The sequence below is a fragment of the Genypterus blacodes genome, unplaced genomic scaffold (genome assembly GCF_046128005.1).
Source record: "Genypterus blacodes isolate CSIRO-AG114 ecotype Tasmania unplaced genomic scaffold, CSIRO-AGI_Gbla_v1 ptg000122l_1, whole genome shotgun sequence".
Lineage (NCBI taxonomy): Eukaryota > Metazoa > Chordata > Actinopteri > Ophidiiformes > Ophidiidae > Genypterus > Genypterus blacodes.
The window spans coordinates 613,608-641,188 of NW_027466925.1; the positions used below are offsets into that span (position 1 = coordinate 613,608).

At 45.5% G+C, this 27,581-nt stretch overlaps 1 protein-coding gene and 1 long non-coding RNA gene across 2 annotated transcripts; one reads left to right on the top strand and one right to left on the bottom strand.

Moving 5' to 3' along the window:
• arhgef40 (Rho guanine nucleotide exchange factor (GEF) 40) lies at positions 1 to 26,720 on the top strand. Its single transcript, XM_076162556.1, has 28 exons — positions 1 to 980; positions 6,383 to 6,472; positions 6,840 to 6,947; positions 9,304 to 9,589; positions 9,669 to 10,899; positions 11,150 to 11,382; positions 11,464 to 11,640; positions 11,811 to 11,925; positions 12,443 to 12,536; positions 12,675 to 12,761; positions 13,878 to 13,994; positions 14,352 to 14,450; positions 14,561 to 14,712; positions 15,931 to 16,069; positions 16,336 to 16,455; positions 16,986 to 17,177; positions 17,259 to 17,777; positions 17,858 to 18,095; positions 18,156 to 18,291; positions 18,516 to 18,765; positions 19,307 to 19,396; positions 20,630 to 20,836; positions 21,797 to 21,976; positions 22,200 to 22,380; positions 23,006 to 23,116; positions 23,759 to 23,868; positions 24,874 to 24,911; positions 25,283 to 26,720. The coding sequence occupies exons 1-27, from the start codon at positions 978 to 980 to the stop codon at positions 24,892 to 24,894; spliced, it is 5,286 nt and encodes a 1,761-aa protein (XP_076018671.1). The 5' UTR covers positions 1 to 977; the 3' UTR covers positions 24,895 to 24,911; positions 25,283 to 26,720.
• On the bottom strand, positions 593 to 2,086 carry LOC143010293 (uncharacterized). The gene is made up of 2 exons (XR_012964786.1): positions 1,774 to 2,086; positions 593 to 1,033 (listed from the first exon to the last, which is right to left on the bottom strand). It is a non-coding gene; the product is annotated as an uncharacterized LOC143010293 (long non-coding RNA).
• Positions 26,721 to 27,581: the final 861 nt, after the last annotated feature.

The window sequence follows — 27,581 nt, forward strand, 5'->3', positions numbered from 1 at the left end:
CAATTTATCCTTTTAATCTGAAATCTGCATGGAGACTTTTGACTAAATCTAATTCTCATCTAGCATTTCCCCCACAAACTATTTATTTCCTGCCAAACACAGAGCAGAAACACTTCAAGGTGTAACCCGAGAGGAGCATTAAGGATTCCTCTCCCATGAAGGCCGGGGCCGGGCTCACTTACTGCAAACACTTCATTTAAGGTTGTTTGAGCGCTTCTTTAATGCCAGGTGGGCGGTGCTTGTCACAAAAACCCAATTCACAATCCCAAATGAGCTAAATCTAGTTGGTGTACACTGTACGTCTCAACACGTACAACAACAACTATCTGCAATTTCAGTTTGGTCCCATGTCTGTCTTTTCCAGATGATGTCAAACTTGATCTTCGAATTTTAATCCCTCTTGCAAAAGTAGTTTTCATTCTTCACAAAGTTTTTCTGTGATTGCCGCCACCCCTTTCATCCAAATTAAACCATATTAAACTCAATTACACATTGACTAGACAAGTTAAACCTAATTTGCCGCTGTCGAGAATAAAGAACACGCAACAATCGGCACTCAACAATAAAACATCAGAGGTTTTTGCAATTACGGCTGGGTGGAATAACAGTGTTTCATTGTCTATTCATTTATGTTACTCTGGGGGGGAAATTTGGAAAATTTGAGTGCAGAGAGGGACTGTAGTGCTCTTGTTAGGTGAGAGGGGAGGAGAGAGAGAGAGAGAGAGAGAGAGAGAGAGAGAGAGAGAGAGAGAGAGAGAGAGAGAGAGAGAGAGAGAGCCTGGAGTGGAGGGAAGGACTTAAGATGTTGTAGCACGCAGAAAACTCATAAGAAGACAACTTGTGAATGGCTTTGAAGGAGGTAATAGAGGTTGTGTGGCGAGACTTTAGTCATAAGTGAGAAGAAGTGTGGAGAATGCAGAGAGGAAGCGAATCCAGGAAAGGAGCCGAGGACGATGTAGGAATTCCTGACTGAAGTCATGGTAAGTCCCCTCTGTGGAAAACGGGACATGTTGCGTCTGCCAGGCACTAAAAGCTAAAGGGAAAGAAAACAATTTAACTCGAGTGGAAAGTCGCTGCAGTTGTATGTTTCTTATATTTGTACACGCTGAAGTTTAGTTGACCTTTTTGTTATCGCCTGTTTTATGTTTTTGAGCAATGGCAACGTGACATTTTAAGGTTTTATCTGTCTCATAGTCATTCCAAGGGCTGGTTCTGTATTTTCAAATATCAAACCCTCACCTGGTGTATATATATTGTAGCTACATATATGTTTTTGACTTGAGTTCCATCACTCACTTCACACAAAGACATGCTTTGATTTGGGAGGATTCAGTCAGGGGAAATTCAGTCAATTTTGGTTCTTGAAGTAGTTTGAGGCTGATGAGTTTCGTGGTTTAATATAAAAGGGAGCCACAGGCACATTTACAGCTCCCTGTTCCATCTCTGGGGACGTTGTTTACCATCCACACCCACTCGTGGTCGGATCAGTGACAGAAAGACAGATAGGCAGAGAAGTCAACCAGCCCCCCCCCCCCCCCCTCCACACACACACACACACACACACACACACAAAATCAATTTGTGAGTGTTGGCAAAAAGAAAGAGACAAATGAGGGCGTCTGATTTAGGTTATTAGCTTTTAGCTCCTGTGTGCTGGGCAGGGTGGAGCAAGTTTGGCAAGAGAGAGGGAGAGGGAGAGGGAGGGAGTGAGAGAAGGGGGAGAGAGGCAGCCAGAGTGGGAAAAAGTAGAATAAAAGAGGAGGGTAGGGTTACTTTTTATTTTAGGAGCCTTGGACAGCAGCAGCAGTGGTTTCAGTGATGCCGCATTTTCCACATCGGACCTTTTGAGAAGAGAGAGAGAGAGAGAGAGAGAGGGAGAGCGGAAACAAGGGATGGCATGGACTTCAGGAAAGGAGAACATGTGCAATACAGTTTCATCTTCTCCAAAAACCCAAATGGGAAAGTTTGCAGAAAAGGGGCCTTGGGATGGAAAACAGTCACAGATGTACACCGCCGCCCAGTCAGCTGCACGCACACACAATCAAGAGCAACAATCAACTGAAATTCAGCTTCTGTAAGGTTTCTGTGGATCCACTTACACTTCCATCTAGTTTCTGATACCCAGGCGGGGCATTGAATTGCTTCTTCTGTCTGTGTAACAGTTCCAAAAAACGTTTGCAGGGATGTGAAACAGAAAAGAGGCAGATCGGTCAAGTTTGAGAGGCTGGAACATCGGAATATAATTGATGGTCCAGTCAGTAGAAGAAGCCATTCCCCAAACTCTGATCAACCAATAGTGTTTGTTGTAACATACTTGGTGTAGCAGACGGGTGGGGTTAGCACTTACACAACAATCTATACTCGCTCATGTATGTTTAGTTTCTGTGTGTGTGTGTGTGTGTGTGTGAGAGAGAGAGACAGAGGACGAGCTTGCCTCTGGCCCAGTGGATGCGGGGATAGATGATAATTATGAGAATATGATATAAAGTCTTGTGCTGATAGTGGCTCTTATCGCTTGATGCAATCTGCCTAGATTGTGCAGGAAATCTTATCAAAGGAAATCAAGTCTGCTCTCTCTTCCTCTTTGTCCTCTCTCCCCTTTTGTCTGTCTGCCACCCCCTCCCCTTTTCACACTCCCCCCAACTCTTTTCCTTCTCTCTCTCTCTCTCCGTCCTGTGTTCTCCCGGTCATGTACCGTTGGGCCCACATCTGGTTTCTATCATGGTTGCCGCTGCTCTTGTTTCCCATCGATCTCTCCCACTGGTGAGCCTCCTCCTCCTTTTACTCCCTCTCCCTCTTTCCGTCTGACTCTCTCACTCTCTCTTGTGCTGTCAGATTTTTTTCGTGTCCCCCAGTTTCTCTCTATCACTCCGTCTTTCAATCTGTGTCAAGTGTTATACACACACTTCAAAGTAACAAAGTTCCAATCTAGTTCAGTTTTTGTGCTGTCCCCCTCTCTTCCCTGTCTGAATAACTTTCTCTCTTCCTCTCTCTCCCTCTTTTTGTCTTCACGCCATGCATCTGTTTGGAAAACGAGTGCTCCTTTCTTCCGTTTCAGTCTGCCTGCAAGAGAGAAAGACAGGAAGTCTTACGAAAGCGACACATGACCTGATTTTATGTCTGTGTCTCACACACATGGACACTGTGCTGAGTGTCCAGCCTGATAAGAATAATGAGCTCACATGCTGCTTTCACAACTGCACCGCATGAATAACAGTGGAGGAAGCGAGTGTGAAAATACTAAGGTGGTCCTTTGCAGCCACGTAAACAGTGACATCTACCAATTTGCCATTTTAAAAATGTCTTCAAAATTCAAAATGAATGGACCTGTTTGGCCCTTATCTTGGTGTACAAACTTACGAAATGATACGACTCAAAATTGTTGAGGATTCGAGGAAATCAAAGTGCGTCAACGGGCCAATACTGACCACGCAACTTAATGTAGAAAGCAAGCAAGACCACCGGGTAGTGTTAAGCCTCTCACTCAAGAGCGCTGCGTGAGGCTCTCCTGTTTTCGGCGTCTTTAAAGTAACCCAATTAACAAATCCAATCAGGGAAACCACGTTTCATGCACACTTTTCGCTACATGAAAGGAAAGAACAGTGACTTATTGCATTATAGGCACCGGTAGATAGACAAGAGAATAAACACATGACACTGATGTACTACTGTACAATTTGTACCTCGTTCATCCAAACCAAACGTTTTTGAAACTTATCGCTCCAATTTATACATAAACATATTTGCCTTAATCTGCAACATTACCGATGAACTTATGATGCAAATAACAATAACAAGTGGAACTGTGCACTAAGATACACAATTCAAGTACCTGAGTGTCCGGTTTGTAGAAAGTGTGGTGCTTTCTTGTGTGACAGGTTCTGTAGCGCAACAAAATTAATTGAGTTTTAGGAACTTTATCGGGCTAGATGAACTTCACTTGAGTTTATGCTGCATGAAGCTGTTTGCTCTAGAGAGAAATATGAGGAAGTGAAGGCAGAAGTACTAACTTGGGTACAACATCACCCAATACTATACAAGGGGGGAGTGAGGGAGGCAGTGGCTCAGTGGGTAGTGCTTCCGCTTGGGAACCGGAGGGTCGCTGGTTCGAGCCCCTGAGCAAGGCACCGAACCCTCAATTGCTCCCCCCTCTGCGAAGGGTGGTAATGTAATGTAAGTCGCTTTGGATAAAAGCGTCTGCCAAATGATCGTAATGTAATGTAGTGGGAACTTACATGGTTCCCTAAGTGACTTCCTTGTTCACATTCCCAACTAAAAAAGCCAACAACAACAACGGAAGCAACGTCAGGGGAGGAGATGTTGTTCGCCCCGTTGGCAGTTGCAGCGCTCTGAATGTCCTGATGCTGGAAAAAGAGAAAGAGAAGAGCTGAAAGGAAAAGTATGACAAAAACACAAAGCTTGGCATCTGACCAGTTAATAATGTTTGCTCTTGTGAGCTCCAGCCAGCTGTTCTGAACCATCAAGCCTGCAGCGGGAGCTACAGTGGTTCAGGGGCTAGAGTTACGGTACCAGAATTGGTCTTGGTTCTTTGTTCTTTTATTGTTTCATTCAGACAGAATGTGTGGGCTAACGTCAGGTCAGGGGTGCTGTGGTTTTTGCTCTAATTTAGTGTTGTGTTGAGTAAACTGGAGTGTGTTTTAGTCTGAGAGGAAGTTCCTGCTGTCCTGCCTTGTAATCCGCCCTCCCACCCCCCCACTGTGCTTTTACCAGACGCCGTTAGTTTGAAGCTCTTTTTTACAGCCCTTACACTTACCTACACTATGTTCTCACACCAACTGTTGTGTTTACCTTGATGTAACAGTGGCAGCAATGTCAGAGACATTTTATAAACTCGTAACCTACCTAATTACGGCATCTTCTTAACCATCTATGTGAGTTTAGTAGTTTGTTTGTTCTGAGTTGCTGTGTGGCTTCTGTCCACTGCCATCTCTCTGCCCATAAAGCTTACACACAGCTCCTATCTGCTATGGGTTGTGAGCATATCTGATGGTGTGACCTCATCTTGCAACTCTGACACAAAGCAAGTCTTGGAAGGTTGTTGAACGTTCGATCACGCGGTCTCAGCAACAGATGCTCTTATCCCGCCACTCTGTCTAATTTGTGTCCATTGGACCTGTTTTTACAGGAGAACAGATTATCTGACAGATTATCTTCTTTCCGCTGTTGTCCCTCCGGTTTTCCACACGTCTCTTCCTCGTCTTACAGGAGTTGCAAAGAAGTCTCAGCATGTGATTGAACTCTCTTCTGAAACACAAGAGTTTTACTGCGTCTGGGCATTCTCGATAATATATTACGTAAATTGTTAGTCTGAAATGCTTTCCTGATTTTGTTACTTCTCATGCGGTTTACCTCAAATCCCTCCGTACACAAAAACAAAACCCCAAAGAATAATTTTCAAATACTATTCAACCTAGGTCTTCTTCCACAAGCCCCCGGCCTCACCAGCTCACTCTCTCCTGGCTCCCTCTCCCTCTTTTTCCCCTCATACACTGTGTCCTCCATTTCTGTCTTTTCTCACTTTACCACAGCCTCTCATCCACACTTTGGGTTTCTGTAGTCATTCAGCACGATAACCCGCTGTCTCGCGGAGGAGAATCCGAGCGTAATTGTTGTCAGATGACATTTGCGGAGTCGAATCCAGGTTAAAACAAAGAAAGTTGGGTATGAGTGGAGAGCGGGCAGTGGGTGGGCTGGGCTGGGCTGGGGGACAATGATGAAAACGAGGGCAAGGAATAGAAGTGAGGTTGGAGAGGAAACGTGAAAAAAGAGAGAAAAACATTGCTGGTTACCATGCAAACGGTCCTGTAGAAAAATAAACACTGCATATGTGTTTTGTGCTCTGCTCTGTCCCTCTTGTGGTGTGTGTGTGCGTGTGTGTCCGTGCAACACACTGGTGCTGGTGCGTGTGTGTTTGTTGATTTGTTTATGTGTGCAAGTTCTCCTACTTGCACGTGTGTGTCTGTACGTGCATCACACACACACATGCACGTGTGCTGTCTACATGTACGTACACTGAGTGGATCAGTGTCGGAGAGGTCAGGCTCTTTTGTTCGGGGGATTCCTACATTCACTGGACCTTGGAGGAAATGTTTGACACTCCCCAGACCATACAACAGGAAGTGTAAGTGAAGTATGTGCGTATATTTGTCTGTGTGTGTGTGTGTGTGGGGGGGGGTGGTTGGTTTGGTTCTGTGTATGTGTGTGTCAGCATATGAGCGAGACAAGCCGGCTGTTAAACACAAACACAGACATTAAGAGTTGATTCAGTGTCCGGTTATGGATTAACCCCTGATTTGCTGTCTCTCTCTCTCTCTCTCTCTCTCTCTCTCTCTCTCTCTCTCTCTCTCTCTCCCTCTCTCAGGGTTCGGAGGCAGTGGAGGATTGCGTGCAGGGGGCGCTCTCATCCCTTTATCCTCCCTTTGAGAGCACAGCCCCTCCTCTCCTGTCCCAGGTACATTTGACCTCAGTCTGCACAGCACAAACTGTCTTCAGTTCTTGGGCAGATGAAGTCTTTTCAAAATCAGTTGGTTCCACTGAAAAATGCCTGGCGGTCTATTGAAACCAAGACTGTGAGAAGCCAGAGTTTTGGAGTAATATTGTCAAGAATATGTTAGGATAAGTGGCAAAAATTAAAAAAATTTGAGGTTCATTCCTATATTCATAATAATTGTATTTATTTGTGTTATTATGTACCATTTAGGTAGGTTTTATTTATCAAATATTTAACACTTTTGGTCATTTATTGAATTTGCTTGTTATTAGATTACTGATTAGATATATTTTTAATGGATTCCTTTCTTGTTCTCACATTTGTCCAGGTCTTCTCAGTCCTGGAGTCCACCTATCAACATGACAGTCTCCGTTACCTCTTGGACTACTTTGTTCCTGCCAAGCATCTCCTACACAAACTCCAGCAGCACGCCTGCGTGAGTGCCACACTGCATCCCTGCACATGTTGAGAACACACACATAGCAGCGTAATCAGAAGCAGAACCTGCTGTCAACCTAAAGAAGTGCACAGTCAGGGAATTTGTCAGGAGCGGAGCGTCTGTCAAATGTGGCTCTTCTTATTATCCCGCCAAGGTTAGCAGTTTTGTTCACTTTGTAAAGCCACGCCACGCTTTGTTCCTTTAGGCGTAGTGGTGAAAGTGGCCACCAGGGGATTCTGATGCTGCGATCGGAGTCACAATGTGCATTTAATGGTGCTCACTGTAAACATGTGGAGCCCAGATACAGTACAAAATAACACCATACACACAACATAAAAACTAAACATCGTATTATGCACAATTTGGAGGGCAGAGTTTGTTCTAGAATGCTCCTTGGCCGGAAAAGTAGTGAGAGTGTGTTGGTGAAATTTGAGATTTAACAGCCACTGTGGCCCGTAGACAAACCAGGCAGTTTCCTGTTCTAGAAGCTTCACTGATTAGACTGAAAAACATCAAATAAATGGGAGCGAGCTGGTTATAATCTGTATTGTGATGCTCACACGTAAACAGTGCATGTTCTTGCATATATACACAAAAGCAAACGCACACAATCACGTGATACAAACACTGCAGCCAGGCGACTCAGACTCATTCTGAAAAGAGTTCTTGCCTAGACAAGCTACGAGACTAATTCTCATAGAGCTGGCTCATATTTCCCTCCACACACACACACAAACACACTTTCCTCGACGAACACACGCACACACATGCATGTACGCACGCGCACACATTGTGAGCAAACTATGTTTTCCTTGTCGCCGGGGCAAAGCTGCCTGGGACGGGAGTGAGACTGTGAGTCATGACAATAATTCCTTCCATATGTGAAGAGAGAGAGAGAGAGAGAGAGAGAGAGAGAGAGGGAGAGAGGGAGAGAGACAGAGAGAGAGAGAGAGAGGGAGAGTGAGGGAGGCTGTGGGAGAATGGAGGAGAGAATGAACATGTGTTTCATTCACCATGCCTGCCTACTTGTTTGCTTGCCTCTATCTGTGTGTGTGTGTGTGTGTGGGTGTGTGTTCCACAGAAAAAACAAGACGCTGGAGGTTTTTGGGCCATAGTGGACTGATTGAGAAATGGTTGAGGAATGGGAGGTGGGAAAGAAGGAGCAAACACTGGGGTACATTGAGGGAGAGAGCGAAGGAGGGAGAGTGAGCGGAGGCGGAGCGGAGACAGAGAGAGTTACAGAATGTGGACGGGGTCAGACCACACGAACATAATCTTTTTCAAGAGATTTTGAATTGAAACTCACAAGCTTCATAATGTTGATATCGGTGTCGAAAATTCTCTCCCCTGGAACTTTGCGGTGGCAGAAGTAGTTCAGGAGAAATTTAATAAGGGATACGGAGGACGAAAATTAAAGCTAACGGGGAATATAATTTGATCACATCCCGTGAGTCTGGAGGGCAGGCGAGGGAGGAGGCCCGGGGAACGAGAAGGAAGCCTCGTCTTACATTGGTTGTGTTGTGTTTCTGCTTTTATTTGTCACCCAAAGAGCTGTAATAAACAAATAATCCTTCATAAAACAGCACCAAAACTTTAGTCTTAGTTGAGATGGCCTTGATATGTATTGATTTAAAAATAAATAAATAAATAAAATACGGAATAAAGATTCTGATTCAAATAAAGTCTTGATTTTATATTTGAAGTCCCCAAATAAATCTCTACCTAACATTGTTGAAAAATCTAACATTAAAATAAAATTCAAAAATAAATTGTTGAGCCAACAAAGGTCTTGATTTAACATTCAATCCTGGAAAAATGGAAAGAAGTGCTTCCAAAAATGCAATGAATAAAATAACCTTTAAAATAGCCTGATAGCCTCCCTTGTGCTCCTTTCTCAAGATGTCAACATAAACACATGTCAAATGTTGTCTTACTGCTGAGTTAAAGATGTTTCTAGGCTGTAGATCAAAGCCAAATTCAAAAAGTCTAAAAATAAAATAGCCAAAAGGATACTTTATTTGTTCCTCCTCGGCTTGTTCCTGCGTGACTCACTGTGGTGGTCAGCAGGGTTCTGGTGTCTTCTCATTGTGTCATGCTAGCTCAGGGCTTTTACACCAGGAAACACTGTGAGTCACATGTCCCACATTTATGTGCCACCAGCTTTTGACCTATTGAGCCTCTGTGTGGCATTAGCTCAACAAGCAGCCAAAAGCAAAACAAACCATGCAGGCACAAACCAGCTGGTGCCAGTTTGTGAATAGGGGAGTTAACTTGTGTGTGTGTGTGTGTTATTGTGTGTGACTTCTACATGTTGTTAAATGGGAGTCCTCTCTGTTTCTGCTTTCCCTCTCAGTCTCAGTATTTGGGATGTTTGTTCCTTCACTCCGGCTGGCCCCTGTGTCTGGAAGAGAAAGTGGTGGTCCAGCTCTCCACCCTGGACTGGAGGCTTCTGCGCAGTAATGACTTCTACCTGCAGGTGGTTCCCTTCTCGACACGCTGTCCACGACTAGCTCTAAAATGCTTGGCCCCCGGGGGTCGCACTGTTCAGGAAATCTTGGTACCCGAATCGCAGCACCCTCTTGTGTTTACCACTGAGTGGCTGCACAGCATCAACAAGGAGAGAGGCCACAAGAGAGAAGGCAAGGGGAAATATATTTCATCCTGCCACAATGTCTTTTTTGTCTTTCTTCCTCTGACTCCTCACTTTTTCCTTTACAGTTGGAGGGGGTCTGGACACCTGCTTGGTCAGCACATGTGACGGTGTTGTACGCCTACCGTGGAAGGAGGTGGTCTACCCAAAATTCATCCACGACCCCTCAGACGAGCTGGGCCTCATGTCCAATCCCGATAGCCCCATATCCAAACGTCTGCCCAGTGAGGGGGGCAGCAGTCTTGGTGGCTGGGGTGGCTCTTCATCTGGGGAACCTGACTCCTGGTCTTGGGATGAGGAGGAAGATGAGTTACCTCCAGGCGGCTTGGTCTCTGGCGCTCTGCCCCGCCGGAGGCGCAGCGAGGATGGGCTTGGGCGAACGACCAGGCAGCCTCAGATGGATGGAGATTATGTGGAGCTGATGGAGCCCAGAGGGGGCCCTGATGGAGGGGTTGACCCAAGGCAGAGGTACCTGGAGATGCATGGGATCTGTAAGACTAAGACTCTGCCTTTGTGTCGGCGAAGCAAGGCAATCAAACTCCGTAAAGGGAAAGCTTGGGGTTATGGGAGAATCGACAGCTCGGGCAGCTTTCGGAGTGTCCTTGGTGCTAAGAGAGATGTGCTGACCCCTAAAGGTGATACGTTACCGCGTCGTGCACCACCAGCAGCTGTTGAACTGGGCAGAGGGAGACGGTCTTACTCCTCCTCTCACCGTGAGTCTGATGAAGGGGATAAAACAAACAGGGACTCTGAAGGCCTGGAGAGACTTTATTTTGACGGTGCCTTCAAAGAGAGGAGGCCTGGGGTAGGCAGGGAGAGAGAGAGCAACGGCCTCGCACAGCCGTGCAAAGATGACCGCACAAGTAAAGACTCTGAGAGCGGCGACAGCTCGGTGACTAATGAAATCCACGACATGACAAACTGCAAAGCTGCACATGTTATAGAGGGCCACTCAGATCACGGGTCTCATTCTGACTCAGTGTTTGAGGACACAGATAAACCACTGAGTGGAGACAGTGGAGACAGCAACGCTACAACGCCGACAACGGACTCACCGGCGTGTGGAATAAAAACTGAAGAGCCATTTGCTAGCGGAGGGATTACAGATGGTGCATCTGGAATGAAAAGCTCTCAGTGGAATAGCAAAGACACGACGAGTCATTCATCGGAACTTTCCAGACTCGGTGCTGGTTCCTCTGATCCGAAGGTGGAAGAAGAAGAAAGGGATGAGGGAAAAACAGAAGACAGAGTGTGTCCCAGGGCAAAGGAAGTTAAAACAGCAGGATTCAGAGCTCCAAGGTACGCAGAAGCTTCACCTCTCCTTCCTATGAGACGTATGCTTTATGTTTGTGTTCTTTTTTCACGCTTACATGTCAGAGTACAGATGGGTAACACGTGTATGCAAACTCTGCTTGTCTTGCACGCAAGATGAAGGTTGTGGGAAGCTACACACATGGTCATAACTCCTGAGTGGCGTGGCATAATGTGTGGAATGATGGAATTATTGACGTTCCGTTGTAGACGCGACCTACTTGTTCTTTGTTTTTAGGAGGAAAAGGAAGGGCAGGGGGGCAAAAGGGAGGGCGAGATCCGGAGGCCGCGGGCACCCGAAGGCCTCAAAGCTGCCGGGTAAAGCCGTTCAAGCAACGCCGACCTGCTCCTCCCCAAGAAAACTGCCAATCAGGGAGGAGGATCAATCAGAGTCGGCGAAGGGACCCGGCGGAAAGCGTACATCAATGAACGAGGATACAGAGGAGAGCCAGTTGAGGAAAAGCTGCGCAGGTCTGAAGCAAATTGAAAGCACAAGCGCCGAGGTTTCAATGTTTTATATTTGGTCATCTTGCAATTTATTTGGTCTCTCAGGCGATACAGAAGCTGAATCTTCGCCAGTCTGTAACGGCCAATCAGGGACCCCCCTATTTAATCACTCTAACGAGGATTCTGGTCCTGACCAAGTGAATGGCCTGACATCCAAAGCGCCTCCTTCACTGAGAGACCTGGAGACAGAGCTTCTTCAGTCAGGGAAGCTGAAGCTGACTGGCAAGTTTGCTACAGATTTGCATTCATATGATTTTGTGTTCAGAGAGTCCTCATTGCTAAAGGGCCCTCGAACCATTAAATGTGCAAAAAAAACCTTGAAAGTGAACGACACTGATGACACTTTAGAACCTAATCTCTCTTTCTCTCTTTTTTTCTCTCCGTAACCACAGGAACAGTAGACAGGTTGGGGCGCGCTCTGGTTGTAACGGAGACTGAAGTGGTGGAGGAGGGCGGCTGTGAGGAGGAGGTGGCCCGCGTCCTGGCCTGCTATCACCAAATCACCCGGTGAGCCGCCACATCCTTCACTGCATCAATCTGGACAAAAATTCACAAGAGAAACGTTTCACCAGCGTGTCTTATTTTGTGTCTGTGTCGTTGACATCGCTGCTTGTCACACTTTGTGGCGATAGGTGAGGTTTGTCACTTGCTTGGCAAGGTGTGAAAACGTTTGTCACGCTCACCAAGTACAAGTGTAGGCTTTTTCAGGGGGTCTACTCCCACCCAGTGTGCACACTGGCGCTGTAGCAAGGGAGCGTAGACCTGTGTCAGTGTGTTTGTGGTGTATTAAAGCATTGTAAAGGTTTCAAAACAGAGGCCTAAGCAAAAATTCAGACCTGGAAATCTGTTTAGTATGTTACCTTTGATTAATCTGTTAATGGGATCTGTTAATTCAGGCTCTTATACAGTAACATAGCTTGCGTGTGTAAAGACCACACATTATTTTAATATCATTTATGACCCTGCAGGTATCTTATATGTCATTTTTCTCCCTTGACTACCATTTCCTCTCCTTCCTCCACAGCCCCGCAGCCAAAGAAAAAGGTCTCACGGTGCTAATGGACAGCAGACGGTCTCCACCCTCTGCTCGCTGCTTCGCAGCTCTTAAATCTTTCCAGGTGAGACAGAAAAAAGCAGTTGAGCCAAATGTGATAAATGGTCTTTTGCTGTAATTGTACCTGCAGACTTGATTAAGTGGCGTGTGTGTGTGTGTGTGTGTATGTGTGTGTGTGTGTGTGTGTGTGTGTGTATACAAGGTGCTGGTTCCTGGTGGTCTTGGATCTGTTCTAATTTTGGTGGAGGAGCAGCAGGAGTCTCCCACTTATAACCTGGATTCAGCAGAGGTGACCTCATATAGAAAACACATGCTTGCATTTTAACTGTTTCCTTATGGACCAACACACATTCCATTGTTCATTTCTTTAGTTTTGCACACTTTGAATTCAATTCTTTGGTTATTGGAAGTAGAAATGCAAAGCACAGATAATGAACCCATGTGGATGTAGTTTTAACAAAAATGCAACACATTACTCTGAAGAATGGAACCTCCACTAATGCAGCTAATTGTGTTGCATTGATAAGAAGCCACTTGAAATGACCTTTTAAACGTGCAGGAGAACGGTTTTCCTGCCATGTGGTTTTTATTCTATCCCGGCAGCGGTAAAACCTTAAAGGGAAATCCCAGCTAAAACTAGTTGACACTTTTAGGAGACAGCTGTTTGGACTGCACCTTGCTTCTCTGGGTCACCCCGGTTTTCTCACCCCGGTGGTGATTTTTCTTGTATTTCTGTTGTGGATTCTAAAGCCATTTTCAGTATTTCTGACTCAATTTTCCAATCAATTCAAGAGGATTTTGTCTGGAAATTTTTATGAATAAATTTGTTGACTGAATTTTTATAAACGTTCCTGGAAAAGAAAGGAAATAAAATTACTTCTAGATTCTAGATTAAAAAACTAACAGAAATAGAACTAAATGAAATTCTACAATCAAGAACAAACTATAGAATAAAAATCCAAAATCAATCCTTTCCCACTCACACACACACACAGCCAAATGTAACACACATTGCACAACATAAAATAAAACATCAAAAAGTCAAAAATATTTTCGAAAATTTCTCATGATGAGTGAATCAAAAAAATAATAATAATTGAGAATCTTTTTGTGCATAAATTGCGTCTTTCACACTTCAATTGTTTGCTGATTTCAGTGCCATTTTCCTTTTTTGTTGTCATTTCACAATAACTTTTAAGCTCATATTATCAACAAATGTTACAAATCATCAAAATATTTGCAGGGTGTTGTTTAACTGGAGTAAGAAATGAGGTCATATGCTCAAGACATCACACACCACTTCATCCTCACGCCTTGTGTTTTCACCAGTTTTCATGATTGTTACTCTTTCTTTACCTCTGTTTTCTCTTGTATCCTCATCCTTTTCACATTTGTTGCATGCCAGGTCCACACGGTGCGAGGAACCGCGATCCTCCAGCAGTACATAGACAAGCAACAGCTGCCTAAAGAGATGGACGGAGACTTCAGCCACTGTCATTCGGACTGGCTCGCCTTTAGACTGGTGAGAAGAAGATTTTTTTTGTACGGTTATGCTGGATGGGATTTTGCAGATTAATGGCAAACAGGGTGTGGAGCATAAATACAGGAAAGAGGACAACTCTTTGGACCGCCTAATAGCTTTTTCTCGTACAGTTTATGTCTGGGCTGTAATTGATTTATCCAAACAAATGAGACTGTTTTCCTGTCCTCTGCACTCTGTGTGACCTCTCTCATGCCCTCCTCGGGGTAGAAACACAAAAAGGGCTTTCTTTTATAATGCCGTCATATGCTTTACAGTTGCATTTAGACTCTAATTTGATTTAAGAACTTCTCCCGTACTCTCCCAACTGCTGATCCTGTGGCCATGTTTTCCCTTTAGAGTCTGGAGAGTCTGACAGAGCGATGTGAGAGTGCCATCTCCCTGATAGGAGAAGCACTGCAGTCTATGGAGGCTGAGCCAATGCCAGAGGCAATCAAGGTAATGAAAGGCAACCTGTGTGTGGCACCAGCTGTTTCTCCACATCTGTCTCACATGTCACTTGTCTGTCAGGGAGATGTTAAGTGTTAGTTTCAAAAATTCCTCTTCAGGCTGTTGCTCAAAGTATTGACAAGCACAGGCAGCTCATGGCGAGCGTCCTGGCTGATCAACGCTTGACCGAGCTGCAGAGAAGAGGTGGAGCCTGGCTTGCAGGACTGACTAACAGCTCAACCGGATTGGCTCAGAAGTCTCCAGATTGCAGGTACCGTACTGAGTTTCACTGCAGCCATAATAGTGTTCAGCCTGTTGCTTTTATTCAGGGTATGTGGTAATTAATGTTTAAGTCATCTCATCGAGCTTTAGAGGGCTTCAGCTGACTACACACTAGTTTATCAGGAAAGCTTTGTTTTTGATCGGTCCTTTATTTCAGTAACATGTTGACATCATCATCAATCTTGAATGTACCTGCCTACACACAGGGTTACACACACCTACCAAGTATGAGGTTAATGTGTGTGGGTTAGCAAGCATTTAGAAGCGTTTTGTAATCAAAAATTAGACCATGGAAATCTGCATGTGTCTCCTTTAAATAAAGGAAACAAGGACGTGACATTTTTTTATGCTGATACACATTCGGACTAAACTGGGAATCACTGATATATATTTGTAGAGCGGTTTAGAGGTTTAGTTACTTGCTATTTAAAAATTTTATGAATCTGTTGTCGCAGCACAGGTGCACAATATAAATGGATGCAACTGATTATATATATTATAAAAGGAACCAAGTGTGTGTCCATAGTGTGACTGCGTCCATAGCATAATGGTGTAATGTAATAATAGCAACATTATTCTGCAGGCAGCTGTAGAGCTACTTTGCAATGCATGCGTGCATATAGTTGTATAATAATAGGCTTTACTTGTTATGATGCTAATGAGATCGCATACAGCTGAAATCTGCATCAGACACATTCAGCTCAGCCTACTTTAAATATGAAGAAGACATACACAAGCATTTTAATTGGGAAAATGCAAATACTCAGACATGCACACACTTGTACTAACACACACACACACACACACACACACACACACACACACACACACAGATCCCTTACACGCCTTTCCCAATTATTTGAGCTGGAAATTTCAAGATCAGTTATATGTTAGAAATGCTTTTCACGTTGAAAACAAAGTTGTTTTCGCCGCGAAATGAAAACCAGCTGGGAAGAAGGAAAAGGAATGCAAAGTTAACATGAAATGAGGACAGAGCCATGTTGCTTGGATGCTCTGGAGCCTGTAATTCTAATCCGGCGTTTGGCTCAGTCTGTGCAGAAATTAGGCCAAATGCAAGCACAGGCTGATTCTTCCCTTTTTTGCCAGTTCCCAGTTTGTCTGCTAGGCAAAACGGGGGATTTTGTTTGCATCATTAAGATGAAATAACAAAATACAAAAAACAGACCACCTTCCTCTGTCTGGTCAGGGCTGCTCTAGCTGCGACCTCTAAACTCTACGACAGCGTTGACGACGCCCTTCACCGGCTCGTCCGGGTTTCCAACCAGAGGGGCCGCGACCTGGAAGCTTTGGGTCGACTCGCAGGGCTGGTGGACAAACTGGAAAAGGTGAGGAAGGACAAGTTTCATTTTCATCCCCTAATTTGCCCCTTCAGTCTTATTTCTGCTATTTATTTTAGCTCCCATGTTGAACAGTGCAAAGTTGAAAGGGATTTCTGAGCGTCCAGTGTACAAAATGAATGAATGAGCGTCTTATGTCTCACTCTCAAATCTTCCCATTCGTCCCCCCTCCCCTTCTCTTTGCCTGTACTCCTCTAAAAATGTCCTCATGTCCTCCCCTCAACCCTCTCTCTCTATCTCCCATGAATCTCCAGTGTGATAAGGAGATCGAGCAAGTCCAGTCTCAGCTGGAGGACTACAAGGACCCTCCCCTGTCCCTCAGCAGACTCTCGCTCAAGCAGCAGAAGTTTAAGACGTTCAGGGAGACAGCGAATGTGAGTGGGCGTTGATGAATACATCGTTTTACTGTCTGACCACTGGAAGGGAAATTTCAGATTAAGCAAGAGGCCATAGGGACAAAACGCAGGGCCGGACCAACATTTTAAGGGGCCTTGAGCAGGTTTTTATCCTCCCCATTAAATCTTTTTTCAGCAATGCTAGGAAGTCCGTAGAAAGAAAATTGTGATTGTTGATTCGATGGCAGAAAGCTTCTTTTTAACAATGATGCAATTCTTTGGATTTGGCGTCCATTCTATGCAATCACAAGCTCTTTAATGACACTGTATGTGTAACAATGAATGAATTACTCAGATACCAAAATAGTCACGATCCCAAATGTTTAGAATGACACCTTACCTATTAAAAAAAGGTCTTAAGTTCATTTTGAGCCCCTTTCTGCTCTTCAGTGGTATAGGCATCTCTTTCCCGTGGATAACAAGACAAACATGGTGGTTGTTGACATATTTAAGTTCCTATTTCAGTCCTGACATGTGAAAGTCACAGTGGATCCTCTTTAATCCTTCAGGACCTCCACAGTGAGACCCTGTCAGTGCTCAGTGCGTTGGAGAACTGGTGCGAGCTAGACTGGGAAGGCCTGAGGGAGGTCCAGATAAGGCATCCTCCAGTCAGGGAGAAGCTCCGAGACATGTCCCACTGTCTGTCCGACTGCTGGACCACGCTGGACAACACACAGCGGCTGCTGTCCACACTGACAGAGGTAAGACCAGAACCTTAACTACCAAAACCCCAAACCTATGAGACGCAGAAGTAACGCTTTCTTCTCCTCTTTCCTGTCTAGGCCACCCAGTGGTGCGACGCAGTCTCCTCGACATCCCCCTCTTCTCCTTCCTCTACCTCTCCTCTCGCCTCCCTCCCTCCCATTCCTCCATCCCGTTTCCAGGATGCTCGGTCTCTTGCCATAGAACTGGGAGGCGGGGCACTCCTGGATCTCTGGACCCAAACGGTGGAGCGCTACCAGCGGACAGTGGCACAGGTGAAGCCCCGGTTCCTCCAGGCAGAACGGGCCCAGAACCCGGGCCAGGGGAAGACCAAGACGACTTCGGCCAGCAGCTTGTGGGACCTGATGGGGCCTGAGGGAGAGGGAGACTGGGGCCTGGGAGCAGGAGGAGGAGACGGGGGGCTGCAGTCCTGGGGATCCTTTGCATCGCTTTTCAGACCACAGACCTGCTCCACACTGAAGATTGGGGAGGAGAGAGGAAATAAGAAAGATGGAACAGGGGGAGGAAGTGGAGGAGGAGCAGGTGGAGCAGGAGGAGGAAAGTTCCTGCAGAACCTTCTGAATCCTGCAAAGAAGAACGTGAGTTTGACTTTTTCTCTTCACGTATCAACCTCGTCCCGCGTTGACCACAATCATTAACTATCTGTCTCTACCTACAGCCTACAGACATGCCGCTCCCTCCCAAGCCCCCCAGGAAGCGCCACCCAAGCTTTGACCTCCAGGCTCTTCTGGCCCCCCGCAGAGGCACATCCACCCCAAAACCCACCGAGTCCCCCGTGAGTGGGTCGAGCCGCAGCTCCCCCATGTCCTGGCTGGGTCGGCGGACGTTAGCCGATCCGGTCATCACCGCGAGCATGGCAGCAGCTATTCCTGGATGGGGTGGAGGAGGAGGAGGGGGTGGAGGAGGTGGAGGAGGAGGTGGAGGAGGAGGAGGAGGTGCAGGAGGAGGTGCAGGAGGAGGGGTGTTGATCCGAGGAGTGGAGGTCAGCAGCAAGGAGGTTGTGGACCATACAGGGTCACCTCGGCAACATGTGCTGCTGAGCAGAACAGAGAGGGAGACTGGCACAGACAGGGCGGGCTCCACCGCACAGAGGTGTGTGTTTGTAGATTGTGTTTTAAGTTGTGTTTGTGTGTCTGTTTGTGTGATGGAAAAGAAGGCAGTACAAATATTCTAAATGACTTTAAAAGCGGCTCAGGCTTACATGAAGGTCTGTGGTCAGAACAGTTTGATCTCTGTCCATCACTTATTCCTCTTCCCCCTTCCCTCTTCCCTCCTTTCTTCTCTTCTCACTCCCCCGTTTGTCCCCCGTCCCTCAGTAAGCTCTACCTGCTGTGGTGTCGGATGCTGAGCTCAGAGAGGCAGTACGTGGCAGTCCTTAAGGGCGTGGAGGAGACCTACCTCCCCTTGCTCGACCTCTCAGACACGCCGGCCTCCCTCAGGGGCAAAGCAGATGCCCTCCTCCCCAACTGGACCAGCCTCAGCACCTTTCACTCACAGTACCTCCTCCCTGCCATGGAGGGCGCACTTGTGCAAAGCTTGTTGCAACAGGACTGCTTCAGCAAATATGTAAGTTAAGGAGGTTGGTGGTGCATTTTAAGGTAAATTCTGTATTTTTACTAAAGCATAAAAACAACAAGAAACAGGAATCATTCTCATTGGCGAGATTAATGGAAGCACAGACATCACCGCACATCACATTTTGATTTAATAGAATAGAGCTACTGCCGCCCCCATTGTATATGTATATGTTTACACATATTGTATATGTGTATTGTATATCTAACATATTTTGAAGGAAATATTAACACACTGACAGCCAAATAGGGATTTAATAATGTTTACAGTTTGAAAATTCTAATAATATATATTAACATGTATCAATTTGGATTAATTGGAGTAATTCATGATAAGAGGAAAGTCCAAGTTATGTTGCAATTATAACTATTATGGAAATTGTGATTGTGTTTGTACCCAAAACTGTCAATTTACCGATAAGTCAGTTGTCCCTTCACTTCAATTTAATGATTACACAGATTTATTGATTAGTCGTATTAAATAGGAAGTTTGGTTTGAATCACTTTATTGAATTTACCTTTGTCCTACACAGCGGGAGCAGTTTCTGCAATACTCCCACTACATCAGGACCAAACCAGAACTGGACTCTCCACTGGTCACGCAGGCTGCTGACTATTTTAAGGTGAGATTCACGATGAAAACTTGTTCCAGTCACTTAATCTTCTGCATGCCGCCTGCGTTTCTCCTGTGAAGTATGTGAACCAAACAGAGACGTTGACTGGGTGATGATCACGCATTCATGAAATTGCAAAACAGGTTTTGACGAGACAAAATGGATGTCAGGATCGTGACATTTTTATTTGCTTGTTTTCTTCTTTGAGACCATCATTATAAGCAATTTTCAAGCCCATCGCCAGCTAAAACCAATTAAAGTTGCTTTATGTTGTAGTGGGGGCAATTAGAAGAGAGCTGAATACAGTCGAGCTAATTACTTGTGTAATGTAAGCTCTAAAAGCCAATTAAAAGCGGATAATGGGGAAAATAATTTTAACTCATGAGGTACAAATGAGTTAAGCTAAAATACTGACGGCATCAATGGATCATGAGGCAACAACAAAGATCTGTGAGGCTTCATTTCAATTTATCTCAGTGTAACATTAAAAAGCACAGCAGCAATCCACCACAGGGAGGCGCTGTAATATCATTACACTCTGTGGCAATTCAATGACGTTTGAACACATTGTGGATTATGGGTACAGGAGGCATTACTGTTATTGTGATGGTGATGATAAACACAGCGGTGATGATCAAAATGCAGTGACGACAGGAAACACAAATGCAGGAACAATTTCAATTTTGAATATATATTCTTGTGCAGATATATGATTGTGTTGACAAGGAAATAAAGCAATTTTCCAATGATTATGTGCATCTCCAGAGACAATCATAAACAGATATTTAACACAAAAAGCCAATTGATAACAACGATAATAACGAGCGATCAAAAACCATTGAAGAATAAAACTGTTAGTGGCTCAAATTATTTCCGGCATATTCTTGGGATTTGATGCTGAATATAAACAATAGGTTAACTTGTGAAAACTCGCAAAGTCATGTGATAAAGTGTGAAAGTCCGGATATGAGACTTTAAATTAGCATTGTGGGCGTAAATGTTCTTTCACAGCTCTTCACTTGTCATCGCACATTATCGTATAATGGAAAATAAGAGAAGTTCACTTATTCAAATGTGGCCAAATGTGTCAAAACCCTTTTGTAAAGCTGGATTATATGTAAAGGCAGCAGTTTATTAAGCGATTTATGAACATTAACGTCTCCTCTCCTCTCCTCTCCTCTCCTCTCCTCTCCTCTCCTCTCCTCTCCCTCTCCTCTCCTCTCCTCTCCTCTCCTCTCCCAGTCAAAGCTTCCCCCGGCATCTCCTCTCTCTCCTCTCTCCTTCCCTCACTGCCTCCAGGCCCCCATGCAGAGGCTGGAGCAGTACTGCGAGGCCCTGGAGGAGCTAGGAGGTATAAACCCCGCCTCCGACTCCGCCCTCTCCATCCTCAGACACGCCCAGCGACACGGCGAGGAGCTGAGGGCCAGTGACCTCATCATCGGTTGTCCGGTGAGAATGCCTGTCCCAGTTTGTAGCCCACTGCATGTGTGAGTCAAGTCCCACTTTCTTTTCTTGGGCGCTTGCGATGATGAGGTCAGGAGATGGAAATGAAAGAGGGAGGAAGGAAGGAAGAGAAATCGTGGTGTGAAGTCAGAAAAGCCTTATCAGTAGTATCATTCAGAGCATGTTGTGACTCCCACACACACACACACAAACTCTCACACACACCTATTCAATCCTCCCCCACGAGACTCAGGGAAGAGATTACGGCAGCGCAAACACTCCTGTACTTCAAAACACACTCCTAAAGCTCTCCAGGCCCTGTAAGTACAGGACTGTGTGTGTGTGTGTATATGGGTGGATGTGGGTGTTCGTAATGTGAATGTGAAGGATCACTCATATTATGACCCACATGTCTCTGCAGAGGTGTAAAAATAAAAGTTCTGCGTCTCTTTGAGCTGGTAAAGTGCATTTAGTTTGAATGGGAGAACGGTGGCACTTTAGATAATGTTACTTGAGGATTCAATGTTCATCGTAATTTGAGCAATGATTCATTCAGCTAAGTCTGAATACAGCAATCGCACTTCACCTCAAGAGAGCGAGGAGGAATATCAAGCTCTGGGAGGCTGGTTTGTGGCATGAGGATGACCTGAACTGGTCCTGAGCCATCTATTGGTCTTCTGGTTGAACTAAAACTGTGATGTCTCAAGCTTGTAGAACTAAGAGAACCTTACGCGCGGGAACCAATACGCACAAATATAATACAAATACAGTATTGCTGAGTATGAGCAAATGTTTCGGATCCCATGGGGTTAAGGTGGAGATGTCAAGTTCTACCACCAGGGGACGCCAGGCTTGAATCTATTGATCCCTCGTCGCAGGCCTGGGACTTCAGCCTTAGGCAAAGCTACTGTATGTATCCTTATGTGTGTATGTATGTGTGTGTGTGTGTGTAATGTGTGATTTCAGATGCCCGTGGCGGAGCGTGGCGAGCTGGTACGGCACGGCGAGCTGACTGTGTGCGGGGGGGCTCGGAGGAAACGCTCCGGTGTGAGAAGCGTTTTCCTCTATCAGCACGCCATCGTCTTCACCAAGCAGAAGAGCCCCAGCCCGGGACGCACTGCTTACAGCTACAAACACAGCATCAGGGTACCAAACACACAAACACACACACACACACATGTAGACACACACTTTATCAATTCTCATTATCGCTCTCATCTCCTTAGTTTAAGTGAAGATCCACATTCTGAGCATACAAAATTGATAGCAAATGAGCTGCTAACTCCTGTCAACACTGAACCGAACACACAGTTTCTTCATTTCTCTGTCCTCCCTTCATCATCTCTCGCTCTTCTTTGCCTCCTTGCAGACGGGTGAGATGGGCCTGACTCAGAGTGTGGGCGAAGACGGCCTGAAGTTTGAAGTTTGGGTCCGTCAGGCTCCTCGCACCAGAGACTGCGTCACGCTGCAGGGGCAGGACAGGGCCTGCAAGGACGCCTGGACCCATGACATCGCCCAGCTACTGTGGACACACGCCATCAATAACACGGGTACGGGTATGACCTTTAACCTCGCGATCCCTCAACCTTCAGCTCTTTACACATTCAATACAGTTTGTGATTGAACACATCTGATTCACATGCTAAATAGTGCTCCATGACTAACATACTGAACTCCCAAGATGCTTGTTTTGTAACCCATCGTTCGGCCAAGACTGAGAAGACAAAACACATCCGCTTACACTCCGTAACTTTATCCAGCGTGATAATTGGCCTCCTCTGGTCTTCAGAAACACATAAAGAAACAGACGAACATGAGTGCCAGCTCCTTTATACTCAGCTTCCTACGTTTGAGGAATTGTTGGCTATCGCGTGTCTCCGTCCGTCCCTCATACCCATAAAACTTTGCATCTAGCGATTGCTTCCTGGTGTTGGTCCGGGTTACGTTTCGGACTGGATGAACTCGCTGCAGCTGGGTCGAGAGAGGACAGACACCTGCGCTTATATGTTTTGTTATCCAGATTGAGGAAATGAAAGGAATGGACAGCAACAAGCTCATCTCAAGAGCCTCTAATCCACCGGACTTGAGGAAAACACAAACTCCAAGCACGTCTAATGTGCTTCAGATACAATAAAACAAATATCTTATTGTCCTTTTTGTCCTTTCGTCCCCCAGAGTTGTGTCTAAAGGAGTCGCTTTGCATGGGAATTTCCAGTAAGCTGCTGCTGGATGCGTCAGGAACCCAGGCCTCAGAGCTGGACTCCATCTACAGCCTGAATGACCGAGGTGAGCTGCAAATTCCAACTAAACACACACACACACACACACACACACAGAAGTCAGGCTGGGACATCACAGATTCCAACATCTGAGGGTTTGCTTTAAGAGGACAGTTGAGACGTATAAAATACCAAAGTCCAGCCTACCATCCAGCCTCCAAAGGTCAGCGGGAGCCTACAGGCAAAGTAATTCCCCATTCACAGCTCGATGTAATGCACATACTGCTCACCAGGTGTCTCATTGAGCGCAGTGGAGCAGGGTCTCAATGCCCGAATTGTCCTTTGGGACAGAACATGGTGTTAGAATTCATTTGTGAGGGATGAGAAAATGCCTCCTCCCATCCCCCTCCCTACCTGGCTCCACATCATTCAATTGGAGAAATTGCACGATGCAATAGTTTTTACGTCATAAAACTGCACAAACACGCCGCCGTAGTAATTGCGCAACATTTCCCTGCAGGCATGCAGGATGGTGTCATTGTTTGATAGTAGCCGGCCCTCGGTGGCAGGAAATTACATATTTTAAGTTAACAGCTATTGTCATTATCTGTTAACCTCTCCCACACACAGACACACACACAGACACACACATTCACCTACTCTCTTTTCTCTCTCTCTCTCTCTCTCTCTCTCTCTCTCTCTCTCTCAGTCCACAGTAGCTGCTCGGATTCCTCCTCTGTAGGCAGTCAGAAGGAGGGGGGATCCCCGGCGTCTGGGAGGGACCCCAAAAAAAGCTCTGGATCAACAAGTTACACACAGGTGGGCATGCACAAACACACCCATGCACACACACACACACACACACACTCTGCAAAAAATATTCATATGTAACCAGGCTTAGATGTTTTACGTGTAATTGAGTCATCAAAGTCAAATTTGTCAGAGAGGCTAAACTATTATTCAACCTGATTCCAGTACAAATCAGATCAGGATCAAACCAGAACCCAAAAGAATTTCGCTACATTCTGGAAAATTCGGGAAAAATGTTTAAATGGAATTGGAAAGATTTTTTTGGATTAGGTTTGTGGCCCATTGTGGCCTTTACTGTAGACAGAGAAACTGCAAATATGTGGAGAGAGAGAAAGAAATGTGTGGGATCAAACTGGGAATGTCGCGATCAGTACATGTACGTGGAATGGGTCTCGACCAAACGACCCACAAAAACCATTTGATAGGACACATTTGCTGATTCCAAACTGGCTTTTCCTTCTCTTTTATGCCGGAGTTATGCAATGCCTCATCATGGTTAAATATAGATGTGAAATATGGGGAATGTGAGTGATGAAAGTGGAACACGGGGTTGGGAGTTTGATTCCCGCTGGGCCAGGTGTTCTAAAAATGTATGGAATTGTGGTGACGTAAGTGGTTTGGATATGAAAGCAAAGCATTGCTGTGTGTGATTAAAAATGTGACTGTGTGTGTGTGTGTGTGTGTGTGTGTGCGTGCTGCAAAGAATCAGCAATACATTCCTGGCATCTTTTTGACACACACACACACACACACAGACACAGATAGATCCCCTCAATCTCCTTATCTAGCAAACAGAATATGACAGATTGGCAAACAGGCTGCGACGCGAACAGATTGACAGACAGACGGACACACGCAGCACAAACAGATAGGGCAAACACACAGACAGCGATATGCACATATTCAACAGCAGAGGGTGGATTGGCGCGCACACACACACGCACACACACACACATACACACACAGAGTTTAACACAATGTGAAAAATGTGAATGTGTTTCTGTTATTTTTCAGTCCCCCTCCACCGCCGTGTAAGAGTCATCTCAGCGAGCGTAAGTCAGATTTCACCTTATACTCCTCCTGTCAATTACACTTTGACTCATTTGATGCTCAATAGGGATCATTTTTTTGCATATTTTTACAATCATTTTATAAGAGCAGTGGTTGATTTCGGCTTCATTTACACATAAATTTCATCCGAAATGGACCTGAGAGAATCTGATTGTGCTTTTTTTTTTGTTGCTACTGTTGACACACTTGCGACACGAATCTGATGTGATTCGTGCCACGTGTGAATGAACTAATCCTGAATTAGGTCACAGCTTGTAGCGTTACGATACTAGAAGCAAATGTATCCCAAAGTATATGAAGATTTATGTGAACGAATGTGTAAAAATGTCAAATGTTTCTTCTTCGTATACAGACAGAAACTGGACCCTGGACCTCCAGACTGAATCATCTCCATTCCGCCTCTGGGAGCCTCAAACTGGACTAAATAAAAGCCTCAGTATGGACTTCTCCTTCCTCGCCGGGCCTTCCCTTCCCTTGCATTCTTCCTCCCGTGGTCCCCTTGCCTCCTTCCCTCCAAACCAGCGTGGATCGGCGCTGCGGCATTAACCCCAGAGGGACGGCAGTGCCTGAAAGGGATCAAACCGCCCCGCTTGAATCATGACAAGCACCAGCGGGGACTCTCTGCGCGCCGCCATTTTGGCTCTGCCAGTTTCAGTCGCTGGCAGAGCCGCTGACACCGAAGGCACTTCAGCCACACAGAGCGGCCTTTGTCTGCCCGGCGGCTCCCCACTAGGCCAAACCACTTGGTCTGAACCACTGACTGCCTGGCTGGCTGACTGCGCCTATCACATGCTCTAGCATCTGATAATAAACAGGAAGTAATATGCGGGGCGCAAATCCACCGTAGGATTGCAGATTTGGAATGTATTATGTACGATGTCATTCTCATAATGCTGAATGGAGGACTGTGGGCTTTTCTGGCGTGCTTATTTCTTTTCTCCCTGCCTGTGTAAAATTGCTTGGTATTGGCTAGGTGTGATTGCATCTATGTAAATGAGGCAGGGGTGGTGTGAGCACACACACACACACACACACACACACACACACACACACACACACACACGGTCTCTCGCACATGCAGTGGAGCAGGCATTCGTATTGTTACAAGACAGTGGAGCTCTGTTCACATTCACATGCTCACACACACACACACACACACTCTGTGGCCATTTTAGAGGCTGGTGAAATCAACGACAGGCGAGGTTACATCAAAAAGTACAGTAAGCTTTGCCTCGATGTGAAGAACGGGACGTATCATAACCTGAATCTATACATTTAGGTCATAGTGTCGTATTATCAGTGCCAAGGATTTGATTGATGTATTAGGTGAGGAATGTTCTTTGGTGAAACTTAAAGGACTGGATATACCTTCTATATAAGAGGCCTTAAACTATATGCCAAAGTATAAACTGGGTGCCTGTGCAATGCTGTGTATTGTTATTACATTTAGTCTGAGTTTGATCTGATCTCCATATTGAAATTCTTTGCTTTTGTGTGTTTTATATCATGGTTTCGTAGCTTCTCATCTCACAGCCAGGAGCCGCACACGACGGCTGATTATTCCTAAAGAGGTCTTTTAAACTAAACTAATCCTCACCTCATAAACCAGGTATTGTCTTGGAATCCCCCGTGTGGGCTTCGCGTGGCGGCAGCATCTCTAATAACGCCATCAAACATCATCACAGTGCGTTGTCTGAAACCACTGATGTGGCGATGCTGGATTATGTCTTCAGCCTAAAATTTAGAGAGATTGTGAATCTAAATGTTTGCAGTGGAGCAGCGACTCCTCTCCTGCTTTGCCAAAAACCACAAATGGCTCCATTATTGCAAATGCGTTACGATAAACTTCAAACTTGCCAAACTTTTTTGACATTGTGCCTTTTTGTTCCTTTTACCCATCGTAAAATGTAAATCTGGAGTTTCACAGCGCACAACTGCAAGGTTTAAGTCATTGTGTACGTTTGGCCATTGTGACATTGTTTTCACTCAGCGTGCACAGCAAGAATAGTGGATCAAGCTGTTTTTGTTGTTTCTGTTTTTCAGAAGCCTAAAAGTTTGAAGCAAGAATTTGAAATCTCAGCGCTGTTTCAGTGTTTGGAGTGAATTATTTGTCAGCGCAGTACTTCATTGTACAATTGTAGAAAATGTTCATCACTTTAAAGACACTCAAGGTCGTCGATGACGGCTGAGCCTATTTTGTGTCGACGAGGACGATGGCGTCTGTCAAGCAACTGCCGTCTGCTGCCTCATTCAATGGCGAGACGGCGTTACGGTTTAGGTACAACATGAAAACCATCAGGTGTGGCGGCAGCCGGCAGAGAGGAAGACGTGGAGGCGGAGAAGGTCGAACAGAAAGCAGCGGCGGCGTTTCGTGGCCGTATCGGATTTTGCACATTTCATATCTGCATCCAAATTCAGAAATTGCAAATGGCTATCGAGCCGCGCTAAATCAATATGTAATTTGTTGGCTTGGAGACGCCCGCACGCCTCGTAGCCTGTAGCTGTTTGGTACATTGCGCTATATTGGAAGCAATGTAATGAATACCATCTTTCATTCTTACCGCAGTATAGATTGTCATATTCAGAATACTTTGCATTCATACGCCGTTGCAAAACAGTGTTAATCTACAGAAACTTTGCTCCTGTTGTGT

Coding starts and splice junctions, on each gene's coding strand:
- arhgef40 (XM_076162556.1), top strand. Junction 9,590..9,668: donor GAGAGGCCACAAGAGAGAAG/GCAAGGGGAAAT, acceptor TTTCCTTTACAG/TTGGAGGGGGTCTGGACACC. Junction 16,456..16,985: donor CGTTCAGGGAGACAGCGAAT/GTGAGTGGGCGT, acceptor TTAATCCTTCAG/GACCTCCACAGTGAGACCCT.